This window comes from Ischnura elegans, chromosome 5 (genome assembly GCF_921293095.1).
Source record: "Ischnura elegans chromosome 5, ioIscEleg1.1, whole genome shotgun sequence".
NCBI lineage: Eukaryota > Metazoa > Arthropoda > Insecta > Odonata > Coenagrionidae > Ischnura > Ischnura elegans.
The window spans coordinates 32,358,424-32,379,445 of NC_060250.1; the positions used below are offsets into that span (position 1 = coordinate 32,358,424).

The 21,022-nt window shown below is 37.7% G+C and overlaps 2 protein-coding genes and 1 long non-coding RNA gene across 7 annotated transcripts in view; 1 reads left to right on the forward strand and 2 right to left on the reverse strand.

Moving 5' to 3' along the window:
• LOC124158665 (ribose-phosphate pyrophosphokinase 1) overlaps positions 1–9,408 on the reverse strand; it is a 24,811-nt gene extending 15,403 nt beyond the window's left edge. Inside the window, exons 1-5 of one of the 5 annotated variants that reach the window (XM_046533876.1) lie at positions 9,312–9,408; positions 8,559–8,766; positions 8,034–8,217; positions 7,522–7,527; positions 5,564–5,641 (exon numbers count right to left, since the gene is read on the reverse strand). In XM_046533876.1, coding sequence (XP_046389832.1) covers positions 5,564–5,641; positions 7,522–7,527; positions 8,034–8,217; positions 8,559–8,766; positions 9,312–9,321 — 486 coding nt within the window. In that variant the 5' untranslated portion in view covers positions 9,322–9,408. The remainder of the gene's footprint in view (positions 1–5,563; positions 5,642–7,521; positions 7,528–8,033; positions 8,218–8,558; positions 8,767–9,311) is intronic. The other 4 variants (XM_046533877.1, XM_046533880.1, XM_046533878.1 and 1 more) reach the window with 4 other exon arrangements.
• LOC124158667 lies at positions 630–4,912 on the reverse strand. Its single transcript, XR_006864852.1, has 2 exons — positions 3,812–4,912; positions 630–3,719 (listed from the first exon to the last, which is right to left on the reverse strand). It is a non-coding gene; the product is annotated as an uncharacterized LOC124158667 (long non-coding RNA).
• On the forward strand, positions 8,848–20,137 carry LOC124158666 (ubiquitin-conjugating enzyme E2-22 kDa). Its single transcript, XM_046533882.1, has 5 exons — positions 8,848–9,043; positions 9,789–9,941; positions 10,449–10,531; positions 11,720–11,883; positions 18,769–20,137. Exons 1-5 carry the CDS (start codon positions 8,981–8,983, stop codon positions 18,903–18,905), a joined length of 600 nt encoding a protein of 199 aa, XP_046389838.1. The 5' UTR covers positions 8,848–8,980; the 3' UTR covers positions 18,906–20,137.
• Positions 20,138–21,022: the final 885 nt, after the last annotated feature.

Here is a 21,022-nt window from a genome sequence, read left to right on the forward strand (position 1 = left end):
TCTTCCCCTTTTAAATGTGTTTGTGTATCTGTGTGTACATTCAGTAAAGTAGCCAAAAGATTCCAGGCATGCAAATTTAGGTTTCACTTTACATTGAACTGCATTAATTCAGATTTAAAACGTACTACTCAATTAAATAATTAGTAATTTGTTGAGATATATTAATTAAAAGCTCCACAAATTAAGCGAAGTAAATAAGTAACCATGGAACATTAAAAGTGGAAACTATTAAACCATAACGAACACTAAAGAGGCTCATATTGGTCAATTAAAAATAAGCTAAGAACATAACAACAATAAGTAAGTAGATGTAAATAAATTATGTATGATTTAAGACAAATATAAATATCATGGGATTAAACAGCTAAATTTCAAATACATTTGAAAAAAAAAAACAGAAGAAAAAACTGGATATTGCAGTCTCAAATTCAAAGCGGTTATGTGCACGCTCTAACTGAGATAAACTTATATTTGGACTCATGAATGTCATACTTAAATGAAAAATGATAGAACAAACTTAAATAAATTGTAATAAGCCTATGACTGCATAATATAAGCTTACATTCATAAATATAAAAAGAATATTGAAAACAACCGTGATCCTCTTACACCATATTTTGAATCAATAAATATTTTTTTACCACCAAGCTGGTAATTCCTTAAAAAGCAATTAACTTCGATTAGGTAATAAAGAGATTGTTAACAATGGGCTACATTCTGAAAATGACCATATCAAATATTTTTTACAGGTAAAATAACACATGCCGCAGCTTAGAATGATACTGATAGAATATTCATCGCCTCATTTTACATCCAATTGGAAAAAACATGGTACGAAAAGAAGACCAGGTAGTGTATATGACGATTTCTTTGCATACTATATACACATACTGCCCTATTCCTAAACCTACGAGGTCTTACCCAGTGTCAAAAATTGTTTCCATAAAAACATGAGACAAAATAAACATAGCTAATGAGAGGTAAGCAATTAAAGTAAGGATCTGGATAGTGCTAAATGCAACTGAAAAGAAATACAGGAAAGCTTGAAATGCATACATAACAGATAGGAAGAATGGTTATGAAGGAAGCTTTGACTTTAATGCACATAAATTGAACAATAAGCTTCATGCTAAATAAAGGAAATTTTGTGCTTGCAAAGTAGAAGAAAAAAACTCTATGCAAGGATGCACACTGATATAGAACTTCATGGGTAGAGAAATTTTGGTAACAAGAGCTTGGATGCCCCAAAAGAGAATATTTTTAAGGCAAGGTAAGAAAGGTTGCAAATGAACTACTCCAAGTACCTAGTAAGACGAAAGAAATTTAACAGCCAAAGGAAAGCACAAAAAAGTTTCATTTATAACAAGCAAAGCAAGACTAAACTGAAATTTTGATGATACGTCTTTACATTACCTATGCCCTTCATTTAATCCAGTGCATACTAATATTCAACCAACTGAACACACAAATAAAGCAGCATGCAATGAGCAAGATACTACTACATCAACAAGGAAATTAACATGCGAGAAAGCCCAGGAAAATAAGAGTTAGAAGATGGGTGAATTTTCAACATAAAAAAATGAAGAAAGATAAAAACAATGATCATACATATCTATAATACAAAAACTACCAAAACTCGACCACGCTTGATCCTAAACCATCTACCACATTCACAGCTTTGAGATCATTCATAACCTCCAACCATAACTCAGAGCATGTAGTCATTATATAAGATATGGCACTTGTTTTTCCCACTTAAAACAATTTTGAGGTGTCATGGGCATGACAATACAAGCAGTTGACCCACATTCAAATAATGTTAGCGCTGATTTCAATCCAAAATTCCAATCAGATGAGACAGTGAAGACTAAAACACAAGATCACCTCCCCTGCGAGGGCAGTTATTACAAGCTACAAAATATACACACCGTAGAGAGTATGAAATCAATGAAAATTAATGCAGTAAATGGAGAGAGAAAATTTTCTAGAAAAATTGATAATAATAATAATAAGATGCCTTTATTTGGATGAGGTTGAGACTAAGAAGTCCCCTCTTCCACCTCTCCATTGATATGACTATCCATGAGGTACACAATATGATACCACATCTAGCAATCAACTTTCAAAAAATGCAAGCAGAGCATCCTTTGATTTGAAACTTGGATTAAATACAATCTCCTTCTCACGCACTAAACTGATTTGTCAATCATCCACACCATTTAACTTGATATCAATAGCTGTAGATTAAAAAGTTCACCATATTTCCATGTATGAGGGCATATAATTGAGGAATGACATGTTCTACGATTTCCAGAAATACTTCAATATTGGACAATCTTCAAAAATACTACCTCTCTATGTAACACCCCATCAATATTCTCAATAATTGCACTGCACCTCTTAAATCCATCCATACTTAAAATTGCAAAATCATATATCCTCTCAAATATTACTTAATTATTAGATTCCTTCTTAGAACATTTAAAAAACAAAGGCTAACTAAGGCAACTAATTCTTATCCCCCTTGGATCTCGACCTATAAAGAAGTCGACATTAGCTGCCATCAACAGATTTATTTGGATATGAGCATGACGCACATTTCTAGATTTTGACTTTCATTCACTTCTTTCCTGACTGGATCCAGAAGTGTCCAAATCAACACCGCATGGTTTTACACTCACTCTTAAGTACATGACCCAATAATTAAGTTTATTAACAGCAATATCCACCATCTACCCAGCTTTGAACTGGAAGAGCCTGTGTACTTTATCATTTTTTCGTCCCTGCCCCTCCAAATAAAACACAAATGAATCACATGAAAGGGATGAAAGTGATTTTAGTAAATGATTTTTCAGGAAGTCAAACTCCAACAAACAAACACCTGTTTTAAAATCTATTAAAAACTGGCTATACCCTTCTATACCCTTTCACAAAAATGCCATATGTTCATTCTGTAATGCCAACTTAAAGTTCTGAAAAACATTCTAATAAAACATTTTTTGTATTGTTTGCATAGCAACATGTAGAAAACAAGAAAATTCTAATTGTGTACATTTCTAGACTCCTCTGCGGGTAAAATCATTCACAAATCAGGAGAAGCAAGGTTTATCAAACTAGCATACTTCCAAAAGAAACATTATAAGATGCTGCCAAAGACCATTAATGAATTTATTGACAATAATCTTAGACACAATGGATGGTTTTCACCTGAAATTAGTTCCTAAGTGCCTGGAGCAAGTCAGTTAGAATACCTATTCTATCGGTAAAAGTGATACGTTAACAAATCTATTTGTAACAGTATAAATATTTGATAAAGTGATGGTCCACCGTGAATCTGTAGCATCTCCCCAACAACCTCATTCTCCTAGACCTTAAAAGTTAAGTCTGTGCCTTATTTCCCAGCTTGTCTAAAGAAGTGTTCACTGGATATTAGAAGTATATGTTGTCTCATCCGATTGCTACCAATACATCTGCTACACAGGGGTTGACTCACTCCTATCTGCTTTCCAGCTTCAACCTATCACATGGCACGTAGGGACAGAAGTTGTTCCAAGCATTATGATAATTTTTTGGCAATGGATGATTTCATTACTTTTCTAGAGCCTTTCCTGCGAGGGCTCTGTGGCCCTGCTTCAAATGCGTCATTGCTATTGCGATCCTTGTGACTCCCGTTACATTTCTTTTCAGGAATCTTCACCTTTGTACATTCATTGTATTTTCTGTAAGAAAGTTGTCCCATTAAGGACTAATCATATATCATGAATACTTCCTAACACCTTCATTTCATATTTTCTCAGAAATATTTACTCACATCATCACTCCTTCCGATCCACCCTACTCAGAGATGGGTAAACAACCAAAAAGATGTAATTGGCCTCCTTTACAGTTACTTATAAAAATTTGGAACCAGGTATGAATACCAGGTACAATTTTAAAAGTTGCACGAGGCTTATATATATGCATGAATACGTCCAAATGCACCCCTCTTTAAGATTTTGATTTCTAGCATGAATTGCAAGTCAGGGCCTGGCAAAGTCGTTTGCCCTCCTCCCTTTCCTGAAACTGGCCAAGAAGGAATCCAAGCGAGGCCTTTTTAACGAGAACAAGAACCCGTATCTGCGAATATAAACAGTATAAATGGAACATCCCGGTCGCCTGGAGAATCTATCATTCGACGACGATATCTATCGAAGGACCAACACACACAACACAATTCACAGAAGGCCACATAACAGACTGGTCCATTACTCAACAGAGACCAATCCCCGACGCACGAGCGCATGCCATGCAACCCACCGTGCGTTTTCAACGCGCGCGCGGTAAAATATCGCAGCCCGAAGGCGCGCCCTAGAAATGCTAGCTGCTAATGACACAATTATGCTTCCAACGAAAGTTTTACGGAGCCGAGCGTCTTTTTCCAACGTTATTTCCTGCTATATGAACAATCACGCAGCGTCACCCCATCCAAACAACAGGAAGAACCACGATACACCAAACTTAATGCACGTGCGAAAAAAAATGAGGACCATTGGCAATCATCACAAGGTCACCACCGGCTGAAATCACCAAGTCCACGACGTGCTGTTTACATAATCGTCTCCGATCCATCGGGGAAGCGACAGACGAGTTCTTACGAGGAATCAGACAATACGAGGCATAGAGAAATGGCAATAGATATCACAGAGAGGAAGGAATAAGGACTACACAACGAATCATTGTCAAAATGCAGAAACTACGTAGGTAATACTATCTTACAGATTGTGAGCATACAAAAAAGACGCGTTGTTTTCGGGAAAGGACATTGACATTCCAATTACAATTAATAGGTCCAGAAACTATTAGTTAAGGCCTTTTTACACGGGGCACGGAATTGCGCAGGTTAGAGCTGCATTAATTTATAAAATGGCGTGGAATTGCGCGAATGCATGAACGAAATTCGAACAAGGGCTATTTTGCCGTCTCGCATCCACGCATTCCCGCATGTGTTCTAGCAATTCGCCGCTTTACACGACGCAATTTTGATTGCGCCTTCGCACGTACGTCCGATTGCGTAATTCCGTGTAAAACGGCTTTAAGGTGAGTTGGCGATAACATTACAACCGCAGACGGTACGAAATGCGGACTATACGATTAACCATTGAAAATATTATTTAGCAGGTAGATGTACCCAGCAATTAATTGAAAAGCGCTGGTTTTCAAACTCCACAAATGGACACTAATACGATCGGACTGGCTGGCGCAACTAGTTGATGCTCAACAGACTTAGAACTTAGGACGAAAGTCGAAACTGATGCAGTGTGCGCGCCACTGAGAATAAATGGCAGGTAGAATACAACTGGAATCTGAGGGAAGTCATAATTGTGCGATAGAAGAAGCGGACATGAAATAAGGCAGAGGATTACATCTTACGATTTGGCGCGCGCGCCAAAAGACCGCAGTGATTAGTCGCCGAGGGTCACCTGCATTCCATGCATACCATAAGAAAAAAAATCCCCTGGCACGACCTTGGCCGTAAATAGAAGTTTTCGCTAATGGGTTGCGGGGCACACTTAAGGTTCTTTACCCTGAACTTCCACTCGTTAGATTTCATCTGGATTGGCAGGCGTACGTTGGAGGCCTTGCCGTCGGCCTCACCGCGGCCCTGTTGAGGAAACACAAAAGAGAAAAAAGGCCCGGTACAGAATTGTCGAGGGACCCTTCTCAAAATTGACAGGGCTTTCTCCCCACATTTTCATGCCGAGAAAAAAACTTTCCTTGTGACCCCTAAGAAATGTTTATGGTCAGTCAACTCAAAGAGGAAATTCTAAAGTAGTTAGCATCACTTCATTTCCAGCATTCTCCTTGAAACTATTACATTCGGCAATTGGAGCACAAAAACAACGCCATTGAGCAATAGCAAATGCGTGAAGAGAAGTTCATCAGCCATGACAATTAGCACTTGGGAAATACTCTCTATTCTATCAGGGTCGCTTGGGGTTGAGATAGCAGCTGTCATATCAAAGTAGGATTTCTTCATCAGGTCTCACCCTCGACCTGAGTGGTATTTGTCGCATAAATGATCGAAAGCAACAGAAGCGTATCTATGAAGAACATAGACGTCATCGCCACAATGAAAGTCTAAAGTGCAATGATCCAAATAGGATAACTACCCTGAGGTCAAAAGACCGCGGAACGTCATCATAGAAAGCAGCGACTGCGAAATGCAATGAGAGATGAGACTGCGAAGGAACGCAACGAGAAAACTGGAATAACATATGAAACGATTTTAGAAGCGAACGTGAATTTTTATTGGCCTATAACCCAAACTATGCGAAATACGAGACGTTCTTCATACCATTACAACCGGAAAAAGCCGATGCTATTTTCATAAAAAAGCTATATTGACGTGGATCCAATTTCATCGCTATCATTACACGAAAAAAAAAACAAATACGAGACCTAAAATAAATGTTTTAAAATAATATAGTGGACCGAATCCGGTCCACCCGACTAAAGGCTTGAACGGCTTCAGGAACGTGGCTATTATCTGGGGTTCTCGAGGTGTTATGAAACGAATTGCTATTAGTCGTGCATCTGTTTTCCCTTCACTAACGCGTTATTTTTTCAATGAGACTGCACTCTTTTCAATACTTGAAGCATTAAAAATATTATTCACGAACAGCTGTAAAGAAGAGGCAGAGAAAAAAGTATCTGCAGACAAGAAATCCTAAAACCGAAAGTCTCATAATGGCTATTTACAACATCATGTGACCAGAAAAACAGCAGTTGATAAAACACTACTGATAATATACCACAGCAAACATGAGTGCACACACATAAGAAACAAGGCGCGAAAGCAATCAAGTGAAAGTCAAAATAAATCCACCACCACCTTAATCATAAGGAAAAGGTCATAAAAACATAAACCAAAGTCCATAAAACAAGGGTTGTCAACTTCTAACTACTTTACTTTGGAAATAAGGAGATTATCAAGTATAAAACGCGTGTACACCGTAAAGCCTTGCGAGTTATAGCCATAATTACATAAAGTACTTTGGTGTAGAGCTTAACCATAATAATGGGGTATCGTCAGTGCATTACTCAGCTTGAAATAACGAATATCTGAAGAAGTATAGTAACCTCCGAACTTCAGCCGTTTGTGAACTCAAATTGTCTACCAAAAGAAAAATTAAGCACTCTCAGGCTAAAAGTTCAGGCATTTCATTCAGCAAACGCATTAGAAAATCAATCTGACACACTACAATTGTAGCAGAAGCTCTTTACTTAGAGGCAAACTCCCAACCTTAGGTCATTGGTCAACGCGCACACAGCAATAAATAAAATAGAATCTAATTTTAACAAGAAATGAGAGTACTCAACAAAGAATAGGAGAGATAAATTCTAATGAATCGGCACTCAGTGAGTAGAACACCATGCAGAGCCGTTACATAACACGTTAAAAGATGGGGCATCCATGGCCCAGGTAAGGGTGAAGGGGCAACGATGAATGGAATCCACTCATGGCAATAGGGTTGTCCGTACCTGCCACTTTTTACGAGAAAAAAATCAAAAGCCATTTGTATACTACACTAACGTTAATAAAGGATACACAACAAGTGAGAACAGGAGTAACACATTTCAATAAACAAAAGTAAACAAAGAATATGACATCAATTAACTTCCATGCGAACCACGGAATGAATTTGAACGTATTACTAAACCACAAATATTAAGAGAATTAATACTTTCAACGCAAAATTTTAGACGGTATAATGCCGAGTTTTACACACCACACATCACATTGAAATTTGAAAGAAAAATAATTACTACGTAAAAAAAGATATCCATTAAGGAGGAACACGAAGATAGAATTTACGTTGTCGAAGGGAATTAAAAGGTGCCATATTTCTTTCTTAATATGCATTAAGTTTGCTCAATGAACACACGAAGGGCAATTGATTATGTCATCAGCAAAGTGAAAAAATCAGGGGTAGAGAAAACAAGTATTCAACGAATGTCGACAAACAAAGCTTTGCCATTTTAAGGGAACCCACCTTGTCCTTTTTGTCTTGGCGGGCGTATGGGAAACACGGTATTACGGCTGTCACACGTGATGCAGATGCAATTTTGCAAGCATTAATCATGATGAGAAGCTCCATGAGATTATCGTTAATCTCCCCGCTGCCACTTTGTACGATGTAAACATCTTCTCCTCTCACTGACTCTCCAATCTCCACACTGTCAAAATACCATTACATTTATCATATTAACCCATCGTATGAAAGCACATGCTTGGTTCACAATATATGAGGTAAATTATTCACAATGATTAATGCACCATATATTAGAGAGATCTCAAAAATACAAGAAATTGTACTTATATTCTTGAATTAGTCTAGGATTTCCGTGAAAATTGCGGTGCTTTCTACGCAATTGGTGCCGGCAATTCATGCTAAATTTTCATGTTAATTTAAACAGGGTACTTTAAACTACTCACAAGGAAATAAACAATATTTTTAAGACACACGTGTTTACAAGCCAGTATTAAATGCAGCAAACAAGGAAAAATAAATTCTTACCAAGTTTCTAAATTACTAAATTTCTTGGTGACGACTTTCCCTAAATCTATCCCTAATCTATCGACGATTCTCTGTGCCAGGTCCGGATGAGATGTTCCGCTAAATACCTTGATGTTCGGCATCCTACTTCGGAGATAGGAACTTGAGGATTCGAGATTTGCTCGCAACAGACTCTTAGCACGGATCGCCTCTGATAACACGGGCATTACTGCGAAAGAAAAACTCCAATTAGAATTGACCGGAAGTCAAAGCCATATCTTCGACCAATCACAAGCAAGTACATACAGTATGTCGTCACTTCCTATCCAGAGAAGACTGAATTAGTTGTTGTCAAGTGTTGTGTGGTAAATTGTTTATAATTTGGCTTAATTTTAGTAGGGTTTTCTTGACAAATGTCATGATCTAGCATATGGGATTTCATCATGGCTAATATTGCAGCCCAAAGAATAAAGAGGGAATTTAAGGAGGTTATTAAGAGTGAGGAGGTATGCTCTTGTACGAAGTATTAAAATTATTAAATCATTATATTTGTTGTGGAGAAAAACAAATCTTTTGAAAAATATTTGACAACATTATATGCAGTTTTCATTCGTATTGTACGGTGATTCACCTAAAGCGCGTTGGATTTAAATGGAGTAGAAGGTGAATTTCTTCGCGATCATCACATTCCCTTCAAAAGCATTAATATGTGACTGACAAGCTTATGTGGATCGCTGGAAGTTAATACTAAAGATCTTGTGAAAAAGTGCTCACCTGGTTCCATCCTGAATTTAATTCCTTTCTAATTACGGTGTAAATCAATTTTATCTCTTAAAATAATAATTGATTCTTGTAAGCTGCTGCTCACACTTGAACAATTTTCATAATGTCTTGTACCCTTAACTTGTTGCAAAACTGGGGTCAGAAGTCGTGAGATATCGTCGCAGCTATTGCTACATACGTGTAACGATTGCCTTTATTGATTGGTTTTTCTTGTCATGCATTTGTATGGGTTTTCTAGTATTATAATTGGCAAATTAATTGAGCGAACACTAAAAAAATTGGTCAAAAGCCATGCATTAAGTTCCTAAATGAAATTACTGTGTATGTGTTGTCTACCCAAATTTTATTGTAAATGGCATACTTTAACGTTGGGTGGCATTCATTTTTACCTTCTTTGAATCAGGATAAGGTACCCTATTTTCTCTTGGATTTTATTATAAAATTTATTAAGACATACTTATTGTATAGGTAGCAAAATGTGCCATTAAAGTGGAGCTCGTCAACGATAGCTTCACTGAATTAAAAGGAGAAATAGCTGGTCCTCCAGATACCCCGTATGAAGGAGGAAATTTCATATTAGAAATAAAGGTTCCTGAGACATATCCCTTCAATCCCCCAAAGGTGAGTTAAATTTGTATACCTCTTCCGTTAGTATTTACAGTTATTCGCGCCATTTATTTTTAATGGTAGGATTTTATCTTTTGTATGCCATAAGATAATAATTTCTTCACATTTTAGCCGTTTTCTCAAGGTCACGTAAAATATCAAAATGAGCCATTATGATGCATATACCTTCTTTCTTATCAGTAAACTATTTACGATAGCTGAATGTATCATTTGAATTCGTCGAGTCCAGCCATTTTTTCATTGCATATTGATACTCCTTACAAATTGTTGTTGAGATTCCTCAGAGCAGTTCTATTTCTATGTTAATCATGATAATTCAAAGAAACATTTACCACTTCTTTATTTACACATGTCAGGGTAAGCATTCGTTAGTCAAGAATCGGGGATAGTAATATATGCATCACTATAATTTTAGAGTTGACCGAGGAGAAACATGGGATATTAAGTACTGAGATAAAACGTGGAATATGTGGTCATTTTAATGTCTATTTTTATCACTAGGTTCGATTTATCACCAAAATATGGCATCCAAATATATCATCTGTCACAGGAGCTATTTGTTTGGATATCTTGAAAGATCAGTGGTAAGTGTATTTTTTTAAGCATTATTGTAAGTAGATTGCATAAAATAGATGCTAATGCTGTGAGTTGGGGTTTGAGTTTTGATGCATGCATATTACCATGAACATTGATGTTTCGATTACATTTTGTGGATCTCCATTACTGTGCTGAGTTGAAATGATCATAAATATGGATTGAATCTTCTTCTTGAGCAAATGATGAGCTCTCCCTAGAATTTTTATGTAAGATATGCAAGTTTAAGGTGGAGACAATCTCAAGACTATATCTAGTATTCTCAAAACTTTCCTGAATTACATGATATTTGGGATTTTTCAAAGGTTTGATTTGAGTAGTTTGTCATTTCGCTAGCTAGGAAAGCTTAGTTTTTCACAGAACCGAATGATAACAAATATACATATAAGCAATTTAAACTCGCTATGCAAATGTTAAAAATGGCAAACTTAACTGGTACCAATAACTCCCAGTGGTACATCCTACTAAGTAGGCTATTTTCACTCTAAGAACATATATACCAATTAGGATACTAGGGATGATGGAAGATTTTAATCAGATTGCTTTGAATGTCTCAAGTTGTGGAAATTGTGTACTCACTGATGTCCTTAGACTTGTTCAAGCACTAGTATCAAAAATTCAATTATTGATAATACGTTCTAGGATTCATAATATCACCTGCCTTAGTCACTTTCATAAGTCGCCCAGTTATATGATAATTTTTTTCCTCTACATGCTAGGAAAGCCTTGGAATTGACTAGCTTAAATCCAAAGGATTAATTTAATCCATTTATTAGGATTTAAGTATGCATATGTGCAAAACTTACAAAGACATGCAGCTATATTGAAGGCAATTACCTTCATTTTTACTATGGATATACCTTTTGGTAGAATTAAATATGAAGGACGTCTTATATTAATATCAGAAGTATCTTTAAAACTCTTTAATTATAAATAGGAATTCTTTTCTGTATCTTTTTCCTTGCTAAGTAACTGCGACGATCAATGAAAATTTCTCAATTTTGGCACTGATTTTTAGTTTGCAGATTTGTGGATTTTTTGTTCCCTGTATCACTTGCAGGGACTGTGAAGTATTTGCTTCTGGAGTATTGGCTATTATTTATTAAAATAATACAGTTCCTTTGGTAGAAGATCTGCATGATTAACATGTCGTTTTTCTTAATTTATCAATGCTTCAGGGCTGCTGCCATGACTCTTCGTACTGTGCTCCTCTCCTTGCAAGCATTACTGGCAGCAGCTGAACCAGATGATCCTCAAGATGCAGTGGTGGCGAAGCAATTTAGAGAGTGTCGAGAAATATTTTGGCAGACTGCAAGGCACTGGACTCAAGTTTATGCTGGAGGTCAGTCTCTGGAAAATTTCCATTGTTTTCAATGCTGTGCTGTTATATATTTATTGACAAATTAGTTTCAGAAAAAAAAATATTTTGGATATCATTGAACTACTGTATTTTTCAAACATGACTTAGCCTTTGCTGCTGAATCACTTCACTCTTGTCCATACTTATTCTTAATAAATGGAATGCAAGTTAAACTTTTGACCTTAAGACCTCGGCCTTAGACCACGAACCGCCCCATTATTTTGTTTCTGGCATAACCTGAACTGCAGATGTGTAATGTCTGAAGTGCAAAAATTCTCTATTAGGAAAATACATACCGTAAAAGCTTGTGTAATAGGCGCACACGTGTAAGAGGCGCACCCCTATTTTGAGCATCGAAGCTATGAAGAAAAAAATTTGTGCGGCATTTTTTTATCCTATCGTGCGGTGTTGCAGACAAATGCCTGGAATTTCAAGTTATCAAAATTTCCTCTTTCAGTACTATTTGAAAGAGGTAATTTTGATAACTGCGGCGGTAATAGCGGCATAAGAGGGAGTAGAAAGAGTTCCGATCCTCTCTTCGTATACGCCATCGCTCTACGTTGCTTGTCCTACTCACGAACAATTTTTTTTAAAAACTCTCGCAGGAGTATTGCAATAGAAATGCAGCCGTGGAAAATTTTTAGGCAAAACACGACAGGCACATAGCATAACCTTCCCAAGAGATTGGACAACAATCGGGGCAATCTCAGCGCCGTATGATAATAACCACGTCGTGGATTTAAGGCCCCTTGCACAAACACCGATTTTTGACGGCCGGTAAAATATCGCCGTCCACATTCCAATAGTGAACAATGGGAGAGCATTGGAGCTTGCACACGTACCGAACACGCGATGGCACCGGCAAAATGCCGGTTAGCTGCCGGCCATTGTCACTGTGGATCGCCGGCGCCGCCTCAAAAATATAGCAACTTATCGTATGACCGGTAAAAATCCGGCGTGTGTGCAAGCATCGATCGCTTCGCCGGTAAAATATCGGCCGATATTTTACCGGCTGTCCAAAATCGGTGTGTGTGCAAGGGGCCTAACGGAACTACACTCGGCCCTCCATCAGCCAATGCCTCTGCCGATTTTTTCCTTTCCGAGACTCCTCAGGAAAATATCAAGTGACAGGGGAACAATGGAAACGTGTTTCATCCCTACCCTATCTCACCAACTGACCTTTTTCGGTCTACCAGGTTCAATCCTCCGAGTTTCTGGACGTCAAATGCTAGGTGAATCACCTTCTGAGCTCGAAGATATCTCGATATCTTTCAGCAATTGTATGACATGCACGAGGTTCTAAAAAGAATTAGACTTAACGCGACGTATATCTGACAGCATTTAAGTCTTTTGAGCTCTAATTGATTGACACAAAGATTTATAGATAAACAAGGCTACTAATATTCAACATAGTACAAACAGCACAATTTCGGAAGAAACAAGCGTACCATAAGCGCATTCAAACAAGACGAGACGAACTGGAAACTTCAGGCAACGCAAACTGCGTATATCACATTGCTGCGCCTTCACCCCTTCACTTTAATGGCAACGACGTCACATGCAAGATCGGACGTGTTCTTCCCTTGCTCCTTCGCTCATAGCCTCGTAGCTTGAAATACGGAGGGGAGGGATCGCGTTCCTTCCCCTCGACCTCTCCTTCCGCGCTCTTCACTCATAAGCATTTCCGATTTCTTCTATCCACCATTTAGTCCAACAATGAACACACTCGTTCGAATTTTTTAAACAGCAGGTTTTGAAACCAATATAAATTTCAGCAAAAATCCTCATATTAGCGTCTGAAGATGATTTGTGAAAAATCAGGTTCTCAGCGTAATGGAAATTGCTCGGCAAGACAGATGTTGACTATTAACCAGGTATGTCCTTCAAAACTACGCGTTTCTATACGTTTGATAAGCGATTACTATATGCAGTATAAATGCCGCGGGATGCTCACTCGTGGCAGTAAATTTAGCGCGCGCTCCGGAGCGAATCACCCCGCGCGATCTTTTCAATGTTCACCTCTGGAATACCGACGTGACGGCGCGATGCTTGCAAGAAATTCAAACAGGAGCATTTTAAAAATACGTCACTAAGGGAGAAACTCCCCTGCCTGCCGCTTGATTTTACCCAGGGTTTCAGATGACTGACTCACGCTGAAAACCAAGGCCACTTAGTTCCCCTTGGACTTGCGACCGGGGAAGGGGAGGGGGGAAGATAAGAAGTTTGTGTAAGAGGCGCACCCCCATTTTCGGCTGCAATGTCTGGGAAAAAAGGTGCGCCTCTTACACGCGCTTATACGGTAAGTTTTTGGTCTAGGTTCAAACATGTATCCTTAAATTATTTCTTAGTGGTATTTAATCAATATGCATATTTATGCATTATCCCCTGTTTATCCGCAGTTTGAAGTCACTTCTGGAAATGGGAAATTTAGGTATGCCTAGTATACCTGAAAGAGGATTGAACTTTAGCCTCAGATTTGTCTGATACTTACAAATACTACTTCTATTCGTAAATGTTATGCATATCCTTCAGTACAATGCAGTTCGAACCAATTTCTTTTTGTTTATACGTAGTTCTTAGACAACCACATCAATGTACCAGCGTATTCTGTATTAGGAAAATAAGTTTTTGGTCTAGGCTCAAACCAGTGGCGGATACAGAAAAAACTCAAGGGGATACAGAAAAAACTCTAACATTGTAGATGACGATCAGTGGCAGGAAAAAAACTCTTGATTAATATTAGATGATTATTCAATGGTTAATCATTCGTAACAAGAGAAATGTTACAATCTTTAATTGTATACTTCATATCGTAAATGTGCAATTATTGCCATGGCCCCGCATTTCGTTGAATACGGCCCACAGGAACGGATATTTTATTGCACTCGGCCATGCTTACGCCGTTGCCAGTCAAGGCCAAACTGGAGAGGAAGGAAATAGTAGAAGTGAAAGGAGCGGAGGAAGTGGAAGTAGAGATAGCATGAGTCATAGAGCGGCACTCGCCTGCCTTTGCCTTTCCTATAACCTCCACTGCACGATGGTGTAATTGCGCACCCGTTGCCTTCACGGAAGTTCCGTGCTCCTCTTTTCCAAGCATTGCAGTGTGGGATCGGGCACAGTGATTACAGAATCGCGTCCCACAGCAGTTGTATCCCGGGCAACTTGTGCGAGATGCGACAACTCGTCATGGTGCCTGCCAGTGTAGTTTCCGATGTGCAGTGGTTTCGAAGCATTCGTGCATCCTACTTTTCCGGCCCCGTGTACTAGCAGCCATGGGTGCGTGGTTTTTGGAAACCAGGTATTACTTGTAGCAGTAGGAATATAAGTACAATCACGTTATCACTGCGGAAAAGATCGTGGTCCGGGAGAGAAAGTTCTTAACAATTCTGGAAAGCAATCTAAAGTTATAGACAATGTGCATAAGTAATAAGAGATTGTTTGATATAGGTAAATTATGAAAATGACTGGAGATCAAAGTAACGTTTGGATTATCCGTGTTTTCTGATAATTCGTGCCGGCTCTCCCTATCATTAGCCCGGGATTTGGGTTGTGACTCAGGCAATGTCATCAGAAAATGGCACAATACATATTTTCTAGTTTTTTACACTCATGAGTAATGAATAGGGACATGCAATAGGTGGGGTTATTTTATAGCCAAAAGCGATGTTATTTTGCCCTGAAATCGGTGTTATTTTAACGGCAAAATAATTGATGTTGATTGAGAGCCATCCTTCCAGTGGCGCACCCATTGCCCTAAATTTAGGATATTATTGACCGGGAATAATTTAAGCAATAATATACATGGAGTATTGACTGAATTCACCTATTTTACATATTTATCCTTCGCGTATACATATGTCTAGCTTACATAGATAGAAATTACTTTTAAATGTCTGTAATCTCAAATGAAATATTGCTATTGTGATCAAGTTGTCATCTTTTACATTTGTTCTCTTATCTGTTAACACAGTGCTATAGCAGGAAAGAAATATTTCTCAGTCCATGTTTGCAGAAGGGATCCAAATTGCTTAAAGGCACTTAGATGCAAACGATGTCTCAGACATTTGAGCTCCTGGATTGCTTTAATTACATCCACTGAACCCCGGGAATTTTGCTTTTGTAGTAATTTCTCCCAACCCTAACATCAACTTCTCTGTCTCCATTGATTCCAGGCCATGAATTTTTTGTTTTTAAGTCAGGGTTCATGTCTGTAGAGGGAACTTCTTGGGGATCAAAAACAGATCTTTTCAAATACCTATTTTTCTGCTTAGGTCTTCTACCATAAGAGAACTAAGTTTGGTTGGTGCCTTTTCAGCCATCTGCATAGGTATTGACTTTACAGCAGCTGCTTAAGAGGTTTTCATGTTTTGCAGATGTAGTAAGTGCTTTATCTAAAAAAAAGTACTCTTATTGAATATTCTTGAGGCTCATTTTTAACTTCCTTAACTCTTTCAAAATGGTGGAGTTCTCTCCTTAACATGAATGCAGGACTGCGCTCCGTGAGACTCCTTGGTCCCCTCTGTATGGAGCATTTATGTTGGACATCTGTTAAGAAAGGTCTTGCAGATAATCAAACACTCTCAACACCAACCTTTTCTGATCCTTCCTAGTGGGTATTTTGCATTATCTTGGACCCTGTGGGTAGTTGGTCTTCCTCCTTTTGTGGTTTATAACCCTACCAGCAGCATTGGTTTTCAGTCAACTCATGCTTTGTTTATGTGAATTAGCTATATGGATGATTGTTGCTTGCACGTAAATTGCAGACTTCCAATTGAATTCCTGGATTTATTCTGAGAATTTTAAAATTTTGAATGAAGCTCTACCGTCAGCATTAACGAATTTAATGCATTAACGATTGCCATGTTGATTTTATACTGAAATCGAGATATAAGTTAATATTAATGGTAGAATTCGTTTCAAAATTGTAAACGCTGCCAAAAGACAAAGAGTTCAATTCTTAGTTTATATTTTTTTGAGAAAGAATCATGTATTTATTTCGCAAACTAACTGAACGAACAATTGTATGACTGCGGTCCCTTGCCACAAAGAGGGGTAATAAGAGACGAGGGTCTAGGTTCATGCATCCGAATTTTGGCAGTTACAGATTTTGCCAGTCCATGGTATTGGCCTGTGTTGGGTCCCGAAACTAAGACTTTGCGAACCCACAAATGTCATAAAAGGAGGAGAGCAAGGAAACGTATTTTCGGCATTAGGCCTGCGTAGGAAAATCTCAGACGAAAATTTTTGCCTTTTGTCTCCCGGGTCAAGAAACATCCTGCCGCATATTTTCGTCATTAGCAGCGAAAGGGTTAACTCTTTATAGAATGTGAGCATTTGGATTATTTGAACCCTCCAGTAATGTTATTAAGTCAACCATCAGATTCCCATGACATTTTGGCTACTGTGTAGACATCGTGAATGTGGTTTAGACATCCTCTGGACAAACAAGTCGCCTTATTTCCTCAAATGTGTATCTTTGTGGAAACCATGAATTTTCTCCAATTCATGGGCGATTTTCACCAACTCAGACGCGATTTTCATCATTTTTTTTCCTTCTGCTCTGCATGAAATTGTTTTTCGAGGCGTATATTTAAGCCGTAATTTTTTCACGGCATTGGCTGTCCACCGACGCGACTAATTTCCGCGGGCCACCGTTACCTGCACAGCGCCGTGAAATCCGGAGAGTCGTCTTGTCGGAAAGTGACCTGAATTTTACGGCGCTGTGCCGGGAACGGCAGCCGGCGATAAGTCGTTTCGGCTGAAAGCTGCCACAATGTAGGTTCCGTGAAATTCAGGCCATTTTCAAACGAGACATCTCACGGCGCTGTGCCGTGAACGGCGGCCCATGGAAATTCGTCGAGTCGGAAAGCGGCCAATGCAGTGAAAAAATTACGGCTTAAATGTACGCCTCGAAAAACAATTTCGTGGGAGGAGCATGAGCAGAAGAAAAAAATGGTGAAAATCGCGTCTGAGTTAGTGAAAATGGCCCATGAATTGGAGTTAATCGCAATTAACACGAAATTCGTGTATTTGCGGGAAAACGCCGGAAATCGCGTATTTCGCGGGAATATCCCGGAATTCGCGTTAAAATTCGTGTTGTCGCATTTGCATGTCCCTAGTAATGAATTATTATCTGGTAATGTCTAGCCCATCACCAAATAAATACATGACTTTTATGGAATGCTAAAATTTAGGGAGATAAAAGGTTATCTTGCCATTGCTTATTATTTTGAAGCTTGTCATTTTGGATGGTACTTTTGAATTCTGTATATAATGTTTCTGTTTCGTATTCTAAATATATAAATTACCACCTAAGATGAGAATTACATTAATTGTAGCTCTTCCGTGGTCCAACTATGAATTTGTGCCTTCAACCATGCATTGTTAGGGATTCACGAGAAAGAGAAGTTCTTCTGAACAATTTTCCTGTTAATCCTGGCCTGGCAAAACTGAAAATATGTCTTCATTCCCTCTCCAGTTTCAGAAAATAATTAACATTGTCAACCTCTTCTAGTTATTCTCCTGGTGAAAAAGCTAGCCAAAGAAGCATCTGAATTAGAGCTAATTTCTTTATATTACATTTTCTAAAAAGGTATGTTATGGTTTAATAATTAAAAGCTCCAAGATAATGTTATAATACAGGGTGGTGCACTTCTTATTGCAGTTTGCATTCAATCACCGAATGGGGCTGTAAAAGCTTGTATGTAAATTAATATTGAAATGAAATTTTTACATCCAGGTCATAGATAAATAAGTGTGAGACTGTGTACTAATGTGTGTTGGTTAGACTTACAGACTATGATGTGATTCAGTGCTAAGTCATTTAAGATAATGAAAGGAACTTATTAGTCATTATTTTACTTATAGGTCCCAACCGAAGTCCAGAATTGGAAGCAAAAATACGTCGTTTAATGGACATGGGCATTGAAGAACATACAGCTCGCGTGGCCCTATCCTCGTATGACTGGGACCTTGAAAGGGCGACTGAGCAGCTCTTCGGTTAGGGCTCTCCAATCCATTTGTGACTTACGTTTTGGAAGTTCTTGGCTTCCAAAAATCATGCCTGCCATTTGAGTGATTATGGATGGTTATCTCCAGATTATTGCCTATTAATGGAATGAAGGATGGTATTCATCTTTCATTAATTTTTCTGGAGTATTAGGAGGCATGTCAAAGAGAGTTAACTACACGTAATATAGACTGTGATTATTCAGAGTGGGAAATTATGTTCAAGGTAAAATTGAAGTAAAATAAATGTTACTATGTGAAATTGAAGTGGGCAATTGAAGATAAATTTGAATTATGTAATTTTTTGACTATCTACTATAATATTTGGGTTCATATAAGTCAATATTTTAGGTTTTTTTTAGAAAGCCATCTTTATTTGAGTGATGTCTTCATTATGTTTTGGTCAATAATTTTGCTCAATTGAGTGGTTTTTTTTCATCATTTCCTCAAAACCGAATTCTAAAATATTTGTCTTTTCTACTTACTTTTACTTGATGTGTTATGTATTCATTGGCTGGCACTAATTTTATTGTTTAGGGATTGTTTTGTCTCAAGGTGTAGATAACATTTGTCAAAAAAATACACATGATACATTCCTTCACGACTTGATTCATATACCACGCATTTATTAGCAATGATTGGAAATCAATTTCCAAATGCTGTGCTTTTCTCTTCAATCATGAAGCTATGGCCAACACATCAAATTGGTGTTTCAGGTGGTATTTGTTTAGATTCATTTTGCCCACATCTTATTCTTACTGGGCTCAACTGGCTTCAGAGTAGGTTGCAGGATCTGTAATGAAATCTGGGTTGCAGAATAATTGGGTGGCTTCTTAGCCGTCATTCTCTTGGAAAAAATGAATTCAAGAGTAAGATTTCCACCATGGTCTACAGAAAAGCAGTTCTAATATCTATGGATCATATTCTTAACATATGCTGAATGGAATACCAATTTGAGTCATTTCCAATAAATTTTGTGCTAGGTTTGTAAAATGAATTGATTTTAGCTAGCTGCCTTCTCATATTCCAAGTGTCATTGGTATTTGAATCTCATCATTTGACTTGGCTTCAATGTATCATATACTATGTAAATTTTGAAAATTTTGTCTAGAAAAAAGAAACAAAGCGGGCCACAGGAATAGAAATTTGTGTCATCGGTAACAGCAATAACCCTTTGGTAATCCTGTGAAATCATTTAATTTATTAAAGTAAAAGTATAATGCAATTATTCTCTTTCTTATCACTTTTAGCCTTTTAAGGTATATTCTTACCCAAGTTCAGCAGAGCTGTTGGCAATCATAAGTAGAAAAAAGTTTTTTTTTATAATGCCATACAGAGTGAACAATTTGAGGAGCAGCTTTATTGCAGTCAATCATTTAGAAGTTGAAATATTCATCTTCATAAGAAGAGACATGTAGGATTGGGTTCATTGGGAGAGAAACAGATCATTGAAAAGTATATCATAATCAATGTATACAACAAACAAAAAAAACTTCATGTAAATGTTGCCAGCATCATGTGTCAAAAAAGATAATAACTCAAGGTTAATCCTTTTTCCTCCCAAAGTAATTGTTCTGTACCATCACAAAGCAAAAAAAGCCAAATTTAATAATTTCATCTCGTGCATGCATGTTGTATTTCTTAAATTTTATGGTTTCCTGATGTCATTCATTTCCCCAAATCATTTCACTTCTTTACCATAAAATATACCATAGACTCTCATCATTATCCTTCAAGTGATGCAAAAATCCTTGGAAACATCTAAAATGTTGGCTTCCTCATATGAAATATTCCAAAGAGGTCACATTCTAAATGCACGAGTACGCTTTTCTATTGTGCTTCAGACAAAAATTTTTGTAATCAATATTATGGGGTCATTTCACTCGGATCCATAATCACAATTATATATTTAAAAGAATCTGACCAGTGGGAGGGAAAGAAAATTAGCAACAAAAAAAATCTTCCTTCTACAGCCGTAAGTCAACAACTCTCTTATAAGTTCAAAATAAATAAAAATATGAAAGTTGCCAAACATTTTCCAGGAGTTGTTCACTTATGCAGCACAGGATTTTCCTAATGGCCAACTACACTTAAGCCTAGGGCTTCAAGATAA